The following is a 15,031-nucleotide window of genomic DNA, read 5'->3' on the forward strand; positions in this document are numbered from 1 at the left end:
CTCCCCTCTGCCTTCCTTGATTTAGAGTTCGAAAACCACTTGAGGACTTTTATAGTATTAACCTATCACTGTGACTGACACACAGTGAAGAGATTTCAAAGGAACCTTGGCAGGTAGAAGTCATCTGTGGAATAGGAGTGGGAATCTGAATGGGAGTCTTGGGCGGGTGGGTAATCAGTTACAGAGACGAGCTCTCCTTTCAGGCTGCGTTTGATCACTGAGTTGGTTCCCAGATTTTCAATTGAAGCTGTAGGAACAGAATTGAATTCAAAGATTTACACTGATGGTGAGGAACTGAAATAGCGGAGCGCGTGAAGCAGGAGTTACTGAGCGATTAGAAAGGTTTTTAACAAAGACAGCTTGTGAGAAGTCTACGAAAAGGCGACGATGTGAAAGAAGACAGAGGAGAACTATTCTATGTGCGGGTTAATGTTAACGGCAGAGGAAGTGAACTAGGTTAGGAGACAGAAAGACGAGGGCAAATGCCTTTGATGGGAAAAAATAAAAATGAGTGGAGGGAATAAAATGGAAGAAGACAGTGTTTTGAGGCTTATACTTTAAAATGAGAATACATCAGAGAGAGTGCATGACACTCCAGGAATATGAAGGGGCAGAAGCATAGTGCTGCCTGGCCTGCGGATGTTAATAAGCTTTCGAAGAGAAGAAGAAAGCCGTGTGTGTCCTCATTTCTAGCCAGTTTCCTTGCAAGAACAGGGAATGAGGTGCTGCAATCATATTAAATATTACTGATGATACCCAATACAATTCCATTCAATCTCATTACCTCCTCAAGCCAGATTTTGTTAGATTCAGTTTAAGATTTTACACTGAAAAAGTAACTAGACATTGGGAATAGGATTTAAATCGTCCTAAAACTCGGACAGATATGTCTCCTCTTTTTTGGATTTCCTTCGCATCTAGGTAATCACAGAGCAGTGGGTAGTGTTCCATGTACATGTACGGCTGATTCACTCTGCTGTTCCCCAGAAACTGACACAGTGATGTATAACAACTCAATAACAATAAAAAAAAAGGGGGAAAAGTCAGCCTTAAAACCTAGGGAATAATTAACCCATGTACACAGAAATACAAAAGTTATTCTATAAAAGCTCTCAGAAATTTGTACCAGATAAAATACTCCTGGCTGAATTAAGAGCTAAAATTGATAATAATTGCTTAATGGTTTATAAACTGATTTCATTTAAAATGTGTTCTCTGATTAAAAACCCCAAAGCATCAGTGGGACAATTAAGAAGTAAATAGTTTATGGCAAAAATGCTGTCCTACCAGAGATAATGAATTAGAGTTATGTAAGGAAGTTTTAATGATAATGAAAAGACATGAATAAGAGATGCTCACTTCAGAAATCACATTTAAATCAGACTACAGAATCCAAAATGAGGAGTATGCACATGTCTGGCCACGAGGATGAGTAACACATACACTCGGGCACTCACACACATACATCATGCATGTACACACACGTGTACACACACAGCACCTATGAACTCTGGCTCCAGACCACATGGAAGTCAGTCTCTGTAACCCACTAGATGCGCAACTTAGGAGTTAATTTCTGTGAGCTTCAGTCTCCTCACCCAAAAATGGGAATACAAGTAATAGTACATATTTCATGGGGTTGTTGTGAATTATTAGAGGAGTCAGTGTGTCTGATCCACTTAGAATAGTGCTCAGCATTTAGATTCCCCTCAATACTACCCATATAACTATGAGCATAAAATATAAAATCTTATCACACATCACCTAACCTGTTAGTAATTCTAATCTCTTATCACACATCACCCAACCTGTTAGTAATTCTAATCTCTTATCACACATCACCTAACCTGTTAGTAATTCTAATCTCAGCTGGTAAGCAATTTTTATTTTTGCTTATCTATATTTTCAAGTTTTCCTATTTTGAACAATATGATAAAAACCACATGTAATAAATAATAAATCTTAAATTTTTACAAACTAAGTGTGGCACTGTTCCTCAACAGGTAAGACTCTATGTATCTGGAATTATGAATAGTATACAGAGCGGGAAAAAGAACACAAAGCATTCCCCCAGTATTCCCAAACCCTGGTGTATACGCCCTGATCCTATTCCTTGAATGTGGGTGAGAAATGTATATATACGATGGGTTATCACTCCTGCGGTTATGTCACCCTATGCAGCAAAGCAGATCCATGCTCTGTGATGACCTATATGGGGGGGTGGGGAGGGTGGCTCCAGAGGGAAGGATGTATATATACATATTGCTGATTCACTTCCTTGTACAGCAGAAGGTAACACAACATTGTAAAGCAATTATCCTTCAATAAAATAAAATGACTAGCTGGTACAAAAAACAAAGCAAACCAACCAACAAACAAAAAAAAAACAGGTGAAGAGATTTTGCTGGTGTCAGTAAGGCCCCCTAGTTGACTTGAGTTAATCGAGCGAGTATTATACTGGGTGACTATGAGGCATGGCCTAATTACATGTGCTCTTGAAAGCGAGTTGAGAGGTCAGAGATTCCCCCATTGCCATGACATGAGAAGGAGGCATGGCTGGGAGCATCCTCTAGGAGCAAGCCACAGCCAAATGGCCAACAAGAAAATGGGACCCTCTGTCTTAAAACCTGAAGGAATTTAATTCTGTTGACAACCTGAACAAACGTGGAAGAGGATGCCAAGCCTCAGATGAGGTCACAGCCCTGCTGACCCCTTCATTTCAGCCTGTGAGGCCCTGAGCAGTCAAACAAGCCAACCTGTGCCAGAGTCTTGACCCATGAAAACTATGATATAATAAATCAGTCTTATTGAAAGCAGAATAATAGAGAAAGAACTGCTTTGCTTTGCTGAGGGGTGGGAGGTGGTGGTGATGGCAACAAGGAGTGTGGGGCAGGTTCATGATTCTTTCTACTAGAGCCCAAGAGTCCCGCCCCAACAGTCCATGGCCACCCTCGCCCCCTACACTGCACTACAGAAACTTCTGAGAGGCACATGATAAATAAAATTATATTACTGAGTACAAGTGCTTAGGAACTTGAGTAACAAGCTCTCTATAAATATTAGATTAAAAAGACATGAACAGCTTTTACCATTATAGAGGATAATAGAATTTGATCAGCTAAATCCCAGGGCTTTATAAAGCACAAATTATGTAAACAAGCTTAATGGTTTTTTGATAAAACTACAAAAGTAGTGCTAGGAAAAATGCAGGAGATATTCCTTACTTGGAATTTAAACATCACATCAAACAGCACAGATGTTTACTTAATTTTTAAAAAATTAAATATGAATGCAAAGAGAGTTATTTTAAAGATGAATTCAAGGATAGAATATTGAGGAAAGCACTGTTTTTGATTTAAGGATAAGCAGTAATTTTCCAAGGAGAGTGGCTGGATCTAGCTTTATTTACTATTGATATTATTAATCACTGGGAAGAAAGAACTAAATGAAGCTTTAAATATATAAACTCAAGATTTCTATAAAATGTTGATAAGTATCTTAAGAAAATAGAAATAAGAAGCTGAAGTGTTAGAAAAGTATTCAAATGAAAGAGATAAATATAAATATATGATAAAATACATTCATTAAAAATTATATTTATGACATCAAATTTTCAGAGAGAGAATAGAAACTGAGATGGAGGGTGAGGATAACAATGACCACATTTTATAATGTGCCCTAAGATCTTAAGGAGGAAAGCAGGCTTTGACTTGCACAGAATGATGGATTCTTCTACAAAAGATTCAATGAATACATTCTCTCCTCAGTGTCAACTGAGTGCTTAAGATGTGTCATTTAGGGCACCCCCTAATTTCCAAGTGATGAAGCACTTAAGTATAGATAGTCAAAAGGAGAATTGCATAGTAGAAGAACTGCTTTATGATAAGAAATGAAGAGTGCCAATTTATGTCAAACGTGGCCAAGAAATGAGTAAATTCAAGCTTGTTTGAGGCAAGAGGATTTTGCCTCTAAATTATGTGAGTAGTTGATATTTTTCTTTCATGTTTCATATAAATAATAGAATTTTTCTTTTTTTTTAAGAAGAGAGGGCATTGTAGAGATCAACTCAGTCTACCAAGACTGGATTGTGGTGAAGGAAAGTACAGCATTTATTGCAAGGCACCAAGAAAGGAGTATGGGCAGTTTATGTTCAAAAAACTTGAATTCCTCAATGGCTTTCAGATAAGAAATGTTTACAGGAAACATGAGGGGTGTGGATCCTAGGGTGCATGACCAGCTCCTGCACAGTTCTCTGTTTGGTTGATGGTGAGGTAACACAGTGATGTTTCGGGTATCTCAATTATCAACCTTTTGTTACAACCTGTCTGGGATCTAGATACTGCTGGTCAGCATGCAGTTAACTTTTTCCATCTGGTGGAGGTTTTCATATCTGCAAAATAACTCAAGGAGGTGGCTCTGGATATTATCTATAGCCCTTAAAAAAGAACTAAATGTTCTTGACTTTATTTTAAGGCTAAACTATAAAGAAAGCTGAGTGCTAAAGAATTGATGATTTTGAACTGTGGTGTTGGAGAAGACTCTTGAGAGTCCCTTGGACTGCAAGGAGATCCAACCAGTCCATCCTAAAGGAAATCAGTCCTGAATATTCACTGGAAGAACTGATGCTGAAGCTGAAGCTCCAATACTTTGGCCACCTGATGCAAAGAACTGACTCATTTGAAAAGACACTGATATTGAGAAAGATTGAAGGTGGGAGGAGAAGGGGACAACAAAGGATGAGATGGTTGGATGGCATCACCGACTCGATGGACATGAGTTTGAATTAACTCTGAGAGATGGTGATGGGCAGGGAGGCATGGCATGCTGCAGTCCATGGGGTTGCAAAGAATCAGATATGACTGAGAACTGAACTAAAACTATTCTTATTTTGTCTTCCTTGATTATTTTCTTTTGTTTCTGCATTTTGTCACTTCTCTGATTAAATTTTCTCTTTGGAACTAAAGGAAGGAATAGGAGATAAAGCTTTTTCACAAACAAGAGGTGGGGTTCATGGAGGATGGGAGGAGTCTAACCTAGAAGGACAAAGGGGCCTTTCTCATTCATTATATATATTTTCATTGATTCAAAGTCTCTCTCCATCCTCCCAATCTTATTTATAAAGTCTTTAGGATCCAAACAGTCAATTCAACATCCACATGGGTGACCCATTTTGTCCCCAGAATTCTCTTAGACACTTTTCCTCTACTTATTACATTTTTACACAAAGAATATTTCATCACTAGAAATCTATCTATTGAGTTCCTAGGAATACATTCCTGGGATGCCTTTTCCCAGTTTACAATCCTCTAAGTAATATTATCTTTTCTCATATATTCATATGCTAACAATTAACACATTTTTATCTCTAACCCAAACATCTTATCAGGGCTTATTCAACTGCAAAATTTGCACCTCAACTGAGATGGCATATAGCACTTCATATTTAAATAGGTCATAACTGAATTCTTCAAATTCTTCTAAATCTGTTCTTTCCTTTATTTTGCATGTCTCCAAAATAGCACTGTAATTCACTGAGTTACTTAATCCATATATTCAGGAGTTATTCTTGATAACTCTCTTTAACCATCCTTCTCCCATCCTTCACAAATCCTTCACTATTTCCCAGAGTTTGCTCAAATTTGTGTCCATTCAGTCAGTGATGCTATCTAACCATTTCATTCTCTTCCTCCCTCTTCTTTTGCCTTCAATCTTTCCCAGCGTCGGGGTCTTTGCTGACAATACTACCTTCAAAGTACATCTGATGCATCACTTATTCATCACTTAATCTATCACCACCCAATTCCAAAAAAGCATCTTTTCTTCCCTGGACCTTTACTATAGCTTCAGAACTGGGTGCAGTGCTTTCAGCCTGTCATTCATGGTACTCAAAGTGGTACTGATCTTGGTATTGATCTTGGGTGGCCTTGGCTTGCAATAGCTTGGAGCCAGGCGTGGGTTCCCAGTCAGAGAGTCGCTGAGTCACACCCTCATGGCAGTTTGAATCACTTTTATGGGTCATTTCTTCTGGTTTTCTTCTGGCCAGTCATTTTGCTTTGCCTGGTTTGCAGTCCATATTTTGTGTATCTCAGGATCCTCCCATGTGTTCACACCTATCTGTTAGCCAAGATGGAATCTACCAAAGAGGCATCTGGGTAGAACATCCCTTGACATCATTCCCCTTTGGCCTGCAAGGAGCCTATTCTGTGCATGTGCGGTTGGGGAGGGTTCCTGACTTCGGAAATGAGAGCGATGTGGTCTAAGCAGGCCCGTCCTCCTCCTTCAATTGTCCTGCTGTTCTTGTTTTGGAGTTTCTGTCAATAGAAAATGAATCTCCAATTGCTTTACCCTGGGGGGCCCATCTACCTCCTGCCTCAGTAGTTTTAACTGAGACCCACTCATTCCCCTGTTTAAAACCTTTCCATAGCTTCCCACCTGCTACACTGAAATAGAATTGAAAAATAAAAATCTTTTCTTCCCCCCAGTACCACCATCCTTACTTCCTGGTCTGCTCTGCCCCTGCCTGTCTCCTCCACTTCATTTTGGGCCGCTACAGTCTTATTATGCTTCAGTCACTTGGCTTTTCGTTCCTTAGAAGAAAATGACTTTTTTCATGCCTTGAAGTGTAAATTTTCAGGGCTTCTCTTCCTTCCTCATCTTTCTGAGTGCCTTGTCTTCATCCATATGCTACATTTTGGCTAAAATGTTGCTTCCTAGGGAGGTTTTTCTTTTTTTAAATGCTCTATCCAAAATAAATCATTCTTCACAATTCCATTACTTTTCTCTGCAGAAAAATTACTTATATTTGTTTACTTTTTTTAGTGCTTGTTTTTATTATAAGTTGTGAACACCATGAAGGCATTTATGATATCAATTTATTCTCACATGACACAATTTTTGACAAAATAGTAAATATATGAATGGAAAAACCTAAAGAAAGGATCCTAGAGGTACATTTAAATATTCTTTTTCTTTTCACAAAGTCTATGAAGAAATTCACATTTTTTTTCTTGTTTCTGTGTCCATTACATATTTTAATTGCATTTTATCTTTTAGATAATGTAGATTTTATATATAGTTTAAGAAATTATACAGAAGCCACCTCACATTGGTCAGAATAGCCATCATTTAAAAAAACCTACAAATAACAAATGCTGGAGAGGGTGTGGAGAAAAGGAAAACCTCCTATATTGTTGGTGGGAATGTAAATTAGTGCAGCCACTATGGGAAACAATACAGAAGTTCCTCAGAAAGCTAAAAATATAGCTGCCATATGATCCAGCAATCCGATTCCTGGGCATATATATGGACAAAACCATAATTCAAAAAGATACAGGCATCCCTATGTTCATAGCAGCACTATTCGCAATAGCCAAGACATGGAAGCGAGCTGAATGTGCATTGACAGATGAATGGATAAAGAAGATAAAGTACACATACAGAATAGTATATTACTCAGCCACAGAAGAAGAATGAAAGGATGCCATTTGCAGCAACATGGACAGACCTAACGATGGTCACACTAAGTGAAATAAGTCAGAAAGAGAAACACCATATATCACTTGCATGTAGAATCTAAAATATGGCACTGATGAACTTATCTACAAAACAGAAACGACTCACAGACATGGAGCACAGACTGTGGTTCCCAAGTGGGAGGAGGCTGGGGGCGGGATGAACTGGGAGTCTGGGATTAGCGGAGGCAAGCTGGAATTTAAAGAATGGGCAAACAAGGTCCCATGGTGTTCAGTTCAGTTCAGTCGCTCAGTCGTGTCCGACTCTTTGCGACCCTATGGACTGCAGCACGCCAGGCCTCCCTGTCCATCACCAACTCCCGGAGTTTACTCGAGTCCGTGTCCATTGAGTCGGCATCACCGAATATGAAAAGGATACATATGTGTGTAACTGAATCACTCTGCTATAGAGCAGGGTCTGGAGTGGCCTCTGTGCTTCCTCTTCCATGTACAGTGTGAGTGGTTTGAGAGGCGACACTAAACTTCCCCAGTCTAGGTTCTTGTGGCAGCTTCTTCATGGACCAGCTCTTTCTGTGGACTTCAACCTTTCAATTTCACTCTCTACTTTTTCCTCTACATGCTGATTTTTTTTTAACACTAATTATTAACTGTTCAAATCAGAAGGTGGACTTAAAAAACAAAACAAAACAACTCAGTGTCAAGCTACACTTCACCATTTAGCCTAACAAATCCGGCAGTATTTAGCTTCATTCATGTATTGACAAGAACACAGCACAGGAGAAACAAACATCAATGGTGCTATTTATTCTCAACATATAGAAAAGCAATGTTCATGAAACATAAATAGGGCATAGTTACCTGTCATGTTGCAGTAAACTTTCAGAGGCCCCAACGGTCCACTGCCATCAGGATCTATCCAGTAGTAATTTGAGGTCTGGCCCAGGTGTTTGTATGCTTCACAGGAAGGCTCATAGATGGCTGGAAAGAAAGACCCTTCATGAGCTCATCACCCAGAAAAGGGCCTCCCCAGACCCATGCCCCAGTTACAGACCAAATGCTACCAAACCAGTGATTAGGAGCATATCCTCAAGTTGGAACGAGCCCTCTTTTCTCTACACTTAAACTCATAATTTGTTTAGTCCACAAGCATTCTTTCTGACCTAACAAAGACAGTAAGTTACAGCTATGACTTTATAGTTGGGGAAAAGTCTAAAACAATTTAATAAATTTTTGAATACATGTAATGTTTGCTTAAAACAGGTACTCATGAGCACTGAAAAATATTTAGTTTATACTTATTTATAGATATCATCTCCTTGTTGTAAGGGACTTAACTGAAAGACCATGAATACTGATTGCACTGTTGGTCTATCAGCTAAGAGATCAGAGAAAATCTGACTCCTGCCACACACACACAGAGACAGAAACACAGACAAACACACTTTTGCATATTTAGCATACATTTCCTACAAAAAGCATGTGATTGCTAACTAAGATGTGACTCTGCTTCATTTTGTTACAAGTACTTTAATTACCTCAAATCTAGTTTTTGTAAAAAAAAAAAAAAAAAAAATGACATTTATGTAATTAGGTTGTAGATTTTCATCATGTTCCTTTTTGTTCCCTTGCTCCTAGCACATTTTCTTTTTTCACAGAGAATGCACCTGGTTTCAGAAGTGCTGAATGGACACTGACATACCTCCTTTATAGCTGGAACTTCTAAAAAAATGTGAAAACTTTTATATATAGCTCATCTATTTCTGCTTTATTGACCATGGCAAAGCCTTTGACTGTGTGGATCACAATAATCTGTGGAAAATTCTGAAAGACATGGGAATACCAGACCAACTGACCTGCCTCTTGAGAAATCTGTATGCAGGTCAGGAAGCAACAGTTAGAACTGGACATGGAATAACAGACTGGTTCCGAATAGGAAAAGGAGTACGTCAAGGCTGTATACTGTCACCCTGCTTATTTAACTTCTATGCAGAGTACATCACGAGAAACGCTTGAGAAACGCTGGGCTGGATGAAGCACAAGCTGGAATCAAAATTGTCAGGAGAAATATCAATAACCTCAGATATGCAGATTACATGACTTTTATGGCAGAAAGTGAAGAAGACCTAAAGAGCCTTTTGATGAAAGTGAAAGAGGGGCATGATAAAGTTGGCTTAAAGCTCAACATTCAGAAAACTAAGATCATGACATCTGGCCCCATCACTTCATGGCAAATAGATGGGGAAATGGTGGAAACAGTGGCTGACTTTATTTTGGGGGACTCCAAACTCACTGCAGATGGTGACTGCACCTATGAAATTAAAAGATGCTTAATCCTTGGCAGGAAAGTTATGACCAACCTAGACAGCATATTAAAAAGCAGAGACATTACTTTGCCAACAAAGGTTCATCTAGTCAAGGCTATGATTTTCCCCAGTAGTCATATATGGATGTGAGAGTTGGACTATAAAGAAAGCTGAGTGCTGAAGAATTGATGCTTTTGAACTATGGTGTTGGAGAAGACTCTTGAGAGTCCCTTGGACTGCAAGGAGATCCAACCTGTCCATCCTAAAGGAGATCAGTCCTGAGTGTTCATTGGAAGGACTGATGTTGAAGCTGAAACTCCAATACTTTGGCCACCTGATGCCAAGAGCTGACTCATTTGAAAAGACCTGATGCTGGGAAAGATTGAGGGCAGGAGAATGGGACAATAGAGGATGAGATTGTTGGGTGGCATCACCGACTCAGTGGAGTTCAGTTTGGGTAAACTCCGGGAGTTGGTGCTGGACAGGGAGGCCTGGTGTGCTGCAGTCCATGGGATCACAGAATCGGACACGACTGAGCGACTAAACTGAACTACATTGACTTCATGAGGGATTTGACAGAATTTAACTAAGAACTACTGAAACAGGAGGTAGATGGCCCCCCACCCCAACACAGGGTAAAGCATTGGAGATCCATCCCCTACGGACGAAATTCCGAGACAAGAATAGTAGGGCAATTAAGCGAGGATGTTGGGTCTTGCCCAGGCCACATATTTCTCACACCTGAAGTCAGGAGACTTCCCTGACGACACAGGTACAGAAAAGCTCCTTAGAGGTCAAAAGGGGAGTAAAGTCAAGGGATGCTCAACCCATCTGCCTTTGCCATCTCGGCTAAGAGATGCATGCACGCACATGGAAGGGTTCTGAGATATAGCAAATATGGACTGTGGACCAGGCAAATAAAAATGATTGGCCAAAGGAAACCTGGAAGAAATGTCCCATATAAGTGATTCAAACTTTCAAGGATTCTCCTTCTGAGTCTGCCTGAGTATCTATCCACACATACTGTACTCTTTTTCTTTTAATAAGTGCTTTACTTGCTTCACTGTTTTCTGTCTTTGTGGAGATTCTTTTCTGCAAAGCCAAAGGGCCAGGGCCCTTGACACTGGCCGCTCTTCTAGTGGCTAGGATCTAGTGCTTTTACCATCACGACCTGGCTTCAATCTCTGGTTGGGAACCCAAGCCCCCTCTGAGCCGTTGCAGGCTGAGGTCACTCGAGATCATTACTATTGGTAAAAATCTATATATTGATAAGTGGAGTCTTTTGGAAAAGTGCCCTTGAATTCAACACTCCCAGCATGTGCCCTTTCCTAAGTTATGAAGCAGGAGGTCTGACTCTGGGACTGCCTCTTTCTACTTCCCTTTCCCAGGTTCCCGGTGCCTCCCTTTGGCTCTCCATGTTTCTTCTTCTCAAAGATGCTAGACCTTAAATTCTATTTCATTTCAGCAAACACAGCACACTACAGCAGTTCTGAAATGCTTTGATTTACTCAGGGCTTGCTTTTCACTTGCTTTGTTCCTTCTGCAAATAATCACTGAGCCCATATGATGTGCTGAGCAGTAAGATTAGGCAAAACAAGTACATCTGTGAACAGCACAGCTCTGGGACCTTTGGAGCAAGGGCTGTTCACTCAGTTCTCAGCCATTGCTCATTCACGAAGTGCAGCTGGAAGAGTGTGGCTAAAGTGTTAAGCACAGCCACACAGTTTTGTCCCAGTGATCAGTGGTAAAGAACACAGCGGCCAATGCAGGAAATGAGGGTTTGATCCCTGGGTTTGGAAGATTCACTGGAGAAGGAAATGGTAACCCACTCCAGTATCCCTGCATGAAAAATTACACGGACAGAGGCGCCTGGTGGGCTAGGCCTGAGAGGTTGTAAAGAGTCAGACACGACTGAGCGATTGAACATGCAATTATTAATATGCCACTTTCCACCTCCCAATTATCAAATTTAGATAATAAACTATGGTTGCTCTAATTCTGAATGCCATAACAAGTAAAGTAAGGCAATAAAAGACAGTAAAGAAATGTTCTTTAAACTTCTAGCAGAAAGATGATATACTTTGAGATAGGTTTTAGAAAGAAGGTTCCTTGTAGCAAAACACAATAGATCTTAGGGAAGTAATTCAGAATGTAATGAGAGCAGGTAGGCTATACTTGCCATTTGCGTGCATGCTCAGTCATATCTGATTCTTTGTGACGCCATGGACTGTAGCCGACTAGGCTCCTCCGTCCATGGAATTTTCCAGCCAAGAATACTGGAGTGGGCTGCTATTTCCTCCTCCAGGGGATCTCCCCACCCAGGGATCAACCTGTATCTCCTGCATTGGCAAATGGATTCTTTCCCACTGAGCCACCTGGGAAACTCAATACTTTCTGAAGGGCTATGGTGAGATGGCCAGAGCTATTATGAGAAAGGATCAAACAAATAAGACAGGATAAAGTAGATGGAACTGAGCACATGTTTTAAGATCAGGAGGTGGACATAGTCAGAAAGAAACAATACCTTAAATTCACAATCTCTGAAACCAACTGCCTTATTAACTTTTGACAATCTTCCTTCAGATTATTATAATTATTACGTACAGTTCAAAATTGCCCAGAACATAAGGTTTAAATTCTTAGGTTTTCCAATTAGTCTGTTGGGCCAATCTACCATTAGAAACTGTCAGCTTTGTCTTCCAGCTTCCCCCCTGTCATTTTCCTTATCATCTGATATCTGGTCTATAACAATCATCTTATTAAATGATTGCTCTACCCAAATATCTCTTCACTCCCCACCCAATTATGCTTTTTTGATCCATTGATGGTCTAGTGCTAAAACATTACTTTAAGTTAAATGTGCAATAGCTCTTCAGCATCTCTGACAGTGTGCCCCAGATCGCCACCTAAGCATGCAAAACCTTCCAAAATCCTTACAGATCTCATTACGTTTCAGCAACTTGCTGACATCAACCTTGCTCTCTGCTCAGGCGAATCTGACAAAGGAACTTATTTAACCTATGTTTACCCTTTCTGGGATTGCCTGTGGTTTTCCACAGGCCTTTTTCTCAATCTGTAAAACTTCTCAGTCAGAGTTAACTATGAAGGAACAAGTGTTAAGAAACAGGGCTCCAGTCAAACACATCTAAGTTTAAATCCTGACTCCACCAGGCACTAATTATATAACCTTGGCAAAGACATTTAATCTCATGTAGCCCTGTCTAGGAAATAGGTATCATAGGTATATTAATTAATGGTTATATGTGCTCAGTCATGTCCAACTCTTTGCGACCCTACAGACTGTAGCCTTCCACGCTCCTCTGTCCATGGGATTTTCCAGGAAGTGGGTTGCCATTACTTTCACCAGGGGATCTTCCTGACCCAGGGATTGAACTCACATCTCCTGCATTGACAGGCTGATTCTTTACCACTGAGCCATCAGGGAATGGCTATATTCCCCACCAGAGAATCCACCTATATTAATTAATAGGTGGATTATTTATTGTTAATACAATAGTTATTATTCAGGCACCATTAACCTTTTTCCTTTCTTAAGGAGACCTTCTCTAATCAATACATCCTGCTTTCTGTACAGTCCAGGGCTCATCTCACAAAGTATAGTCAATGTAAGACTTGATTGACTGCTGTTAATTAAAACGTGTGAAAATTTTACTTCCTAGTAAGACTGTGAACTGTCATGAGGACAGGGTCTAGAAAATATGCTTTTCCTTTTTACTCTATATTAAGCTATTAATAACCTGGCAGGTGTTTAAGAAAGACTATCGGAATGAAACTTAAAATGTACCTACCCTTCATCCTGTTCTGATTTTGATAAATGATTAGTTGGCTTGCCAAAAGAAGTCTATCCATATGAAAGCACACTTGGATGATAGTAAGTAGAGGGAACTGCTAACATTTCTGTGTAAGCATACAAGCATTTTGAGCATCCAGTTGAAAGCATGTGGATGAGGGAAGTTTGGATAAGCAAGACGCTCTTCATTTTTCTTCAAAGTGTGACAATTATTCCGCTTGTTTCTAACCTAAAACAGGTTTACTGGCTGCTTTTGCCTCATCAACACAAATAGAAAAGCAAAACTTTAGTCCAAACTTTATCATGTGTGAAAAATCACCTGGAGAGCTTGTTAAGACAGGGATTCCTGGGCCTCACCCCAAAGAGTCTGACTCAGTAGAGAATTTGCAGTTCTAACAAGCTCCCAAGTGATGCTCATACTGCTGGTCCTGACTGCATTTTGAAAAGCATGGCTCTAATCTTGAAAAAAAAATTAACTCAAGAAGGGTGAACTAATTATTTATATTTTAATATAAATAGGAAAAACAGGTCACTGCAAGGCAATACAGTACAATCTTAAATAACATAAGGCTAGACTGCCATCTCACTTCACTCAGGATAATAAAAATAGAACTCTAAATAAACTCTAAATAAAAATACATGTCAAAAGAAATATACTTAGATGGATGTGCAGAAAAATATTTGGAAAGAAATGTTTCTGTTTCCAAAATACTGTTGTTACTTTTGTTACCGTTGAGTATTACTCAAACAGTAACAGTGGTTGTCTTTCAATAGTAAGATTATGGGTGATTTAAAACTTCATACTTTTCAGTGTTTTCCACACTGTAATGTGCATGAGTTATATTATCATTAAAAATACACTTGCAAAATACATACATGGAATAATAACACTGAGACAAAATGGCAAGAACAGATGTATATAGTAAAATTACATTCATTCTGTTCCTCACTTAGAAATTAAGAGATTTTTGTTCAAATCTTCTTTCTGTCTTTTACTACCTAGACACTCCCCTTAACTTTTCATTTTCTCAACCATAAAATGAAGGCTGTAGTACCTCCTCCACCAAGTTAGCGTAAGTATCAAGTGAAATCACACACTTTGTAAACTAAAAAGCATTGAGTGCATGGATATTTTAATGCACGGAAGTATTTAGCATGCCTCAGCCAGTTACCTCTGTACCCAGGGGACTCCTATCTGGGTTGCATAGTTTGTACATACCAAGCCCCAGGGAGATGACAGCGCAGAAGAGGCTAAGTCAGCAACCACTGATGAAAGAGAGGATCTGAGCTATGGTCAATGACTGAGTTTTTCTAGTAGACTGCAGGAGAACAGAAAGGCAATTGGACTGATGGCAAAATAAATAGACTCATCAAGTTCATTGATTTACTGGATGAGTAATTTTTCTGTTTCAACTCCTACTCCCAAACAAAAGTTCTCATATTAT

At 39.6% G+C, this 15,031-nt stretch overlaps 1 protein-coding gene across 1 annotated transcript in view; it reads right to left on the reverse strand.

Annotated features, from left to right (window-relative positions):
• Positions 1-15,031, reverse strand: part of CNTNAP2 (contactin associated protein 2) — a 2,220,467-nt gene that overhangs the window by 791,906 nt on the left and 1,413,530 nt on the right. The window contains exon 13 of the mRNA XM_070460949.1: positions 8,331-8,450. Within this exon, the coding sequence (XP_070317050.1) occupies positions 8,331-8,450 (120 nt within the window). The remainder of the gene's footprint in view (positions 1-8,330; positions 8,451-15,031) is intronic.

The sequence above is a fragment of the Odocoileus virginianus genome, chromosome 1, assembly GCF_023699985.2.
Source record: "Odocoileus virginianus isolate 20LAN1187 ecotype Illinois chromosome 1, Ovbor_1.2, whole genome shotgun sequence".
NCBI lineage: Eukaryota > Metazoa > Chordata > Mammalia > Artiodactyla > Cervidae > Odocoileus > Odocoileus virginianus.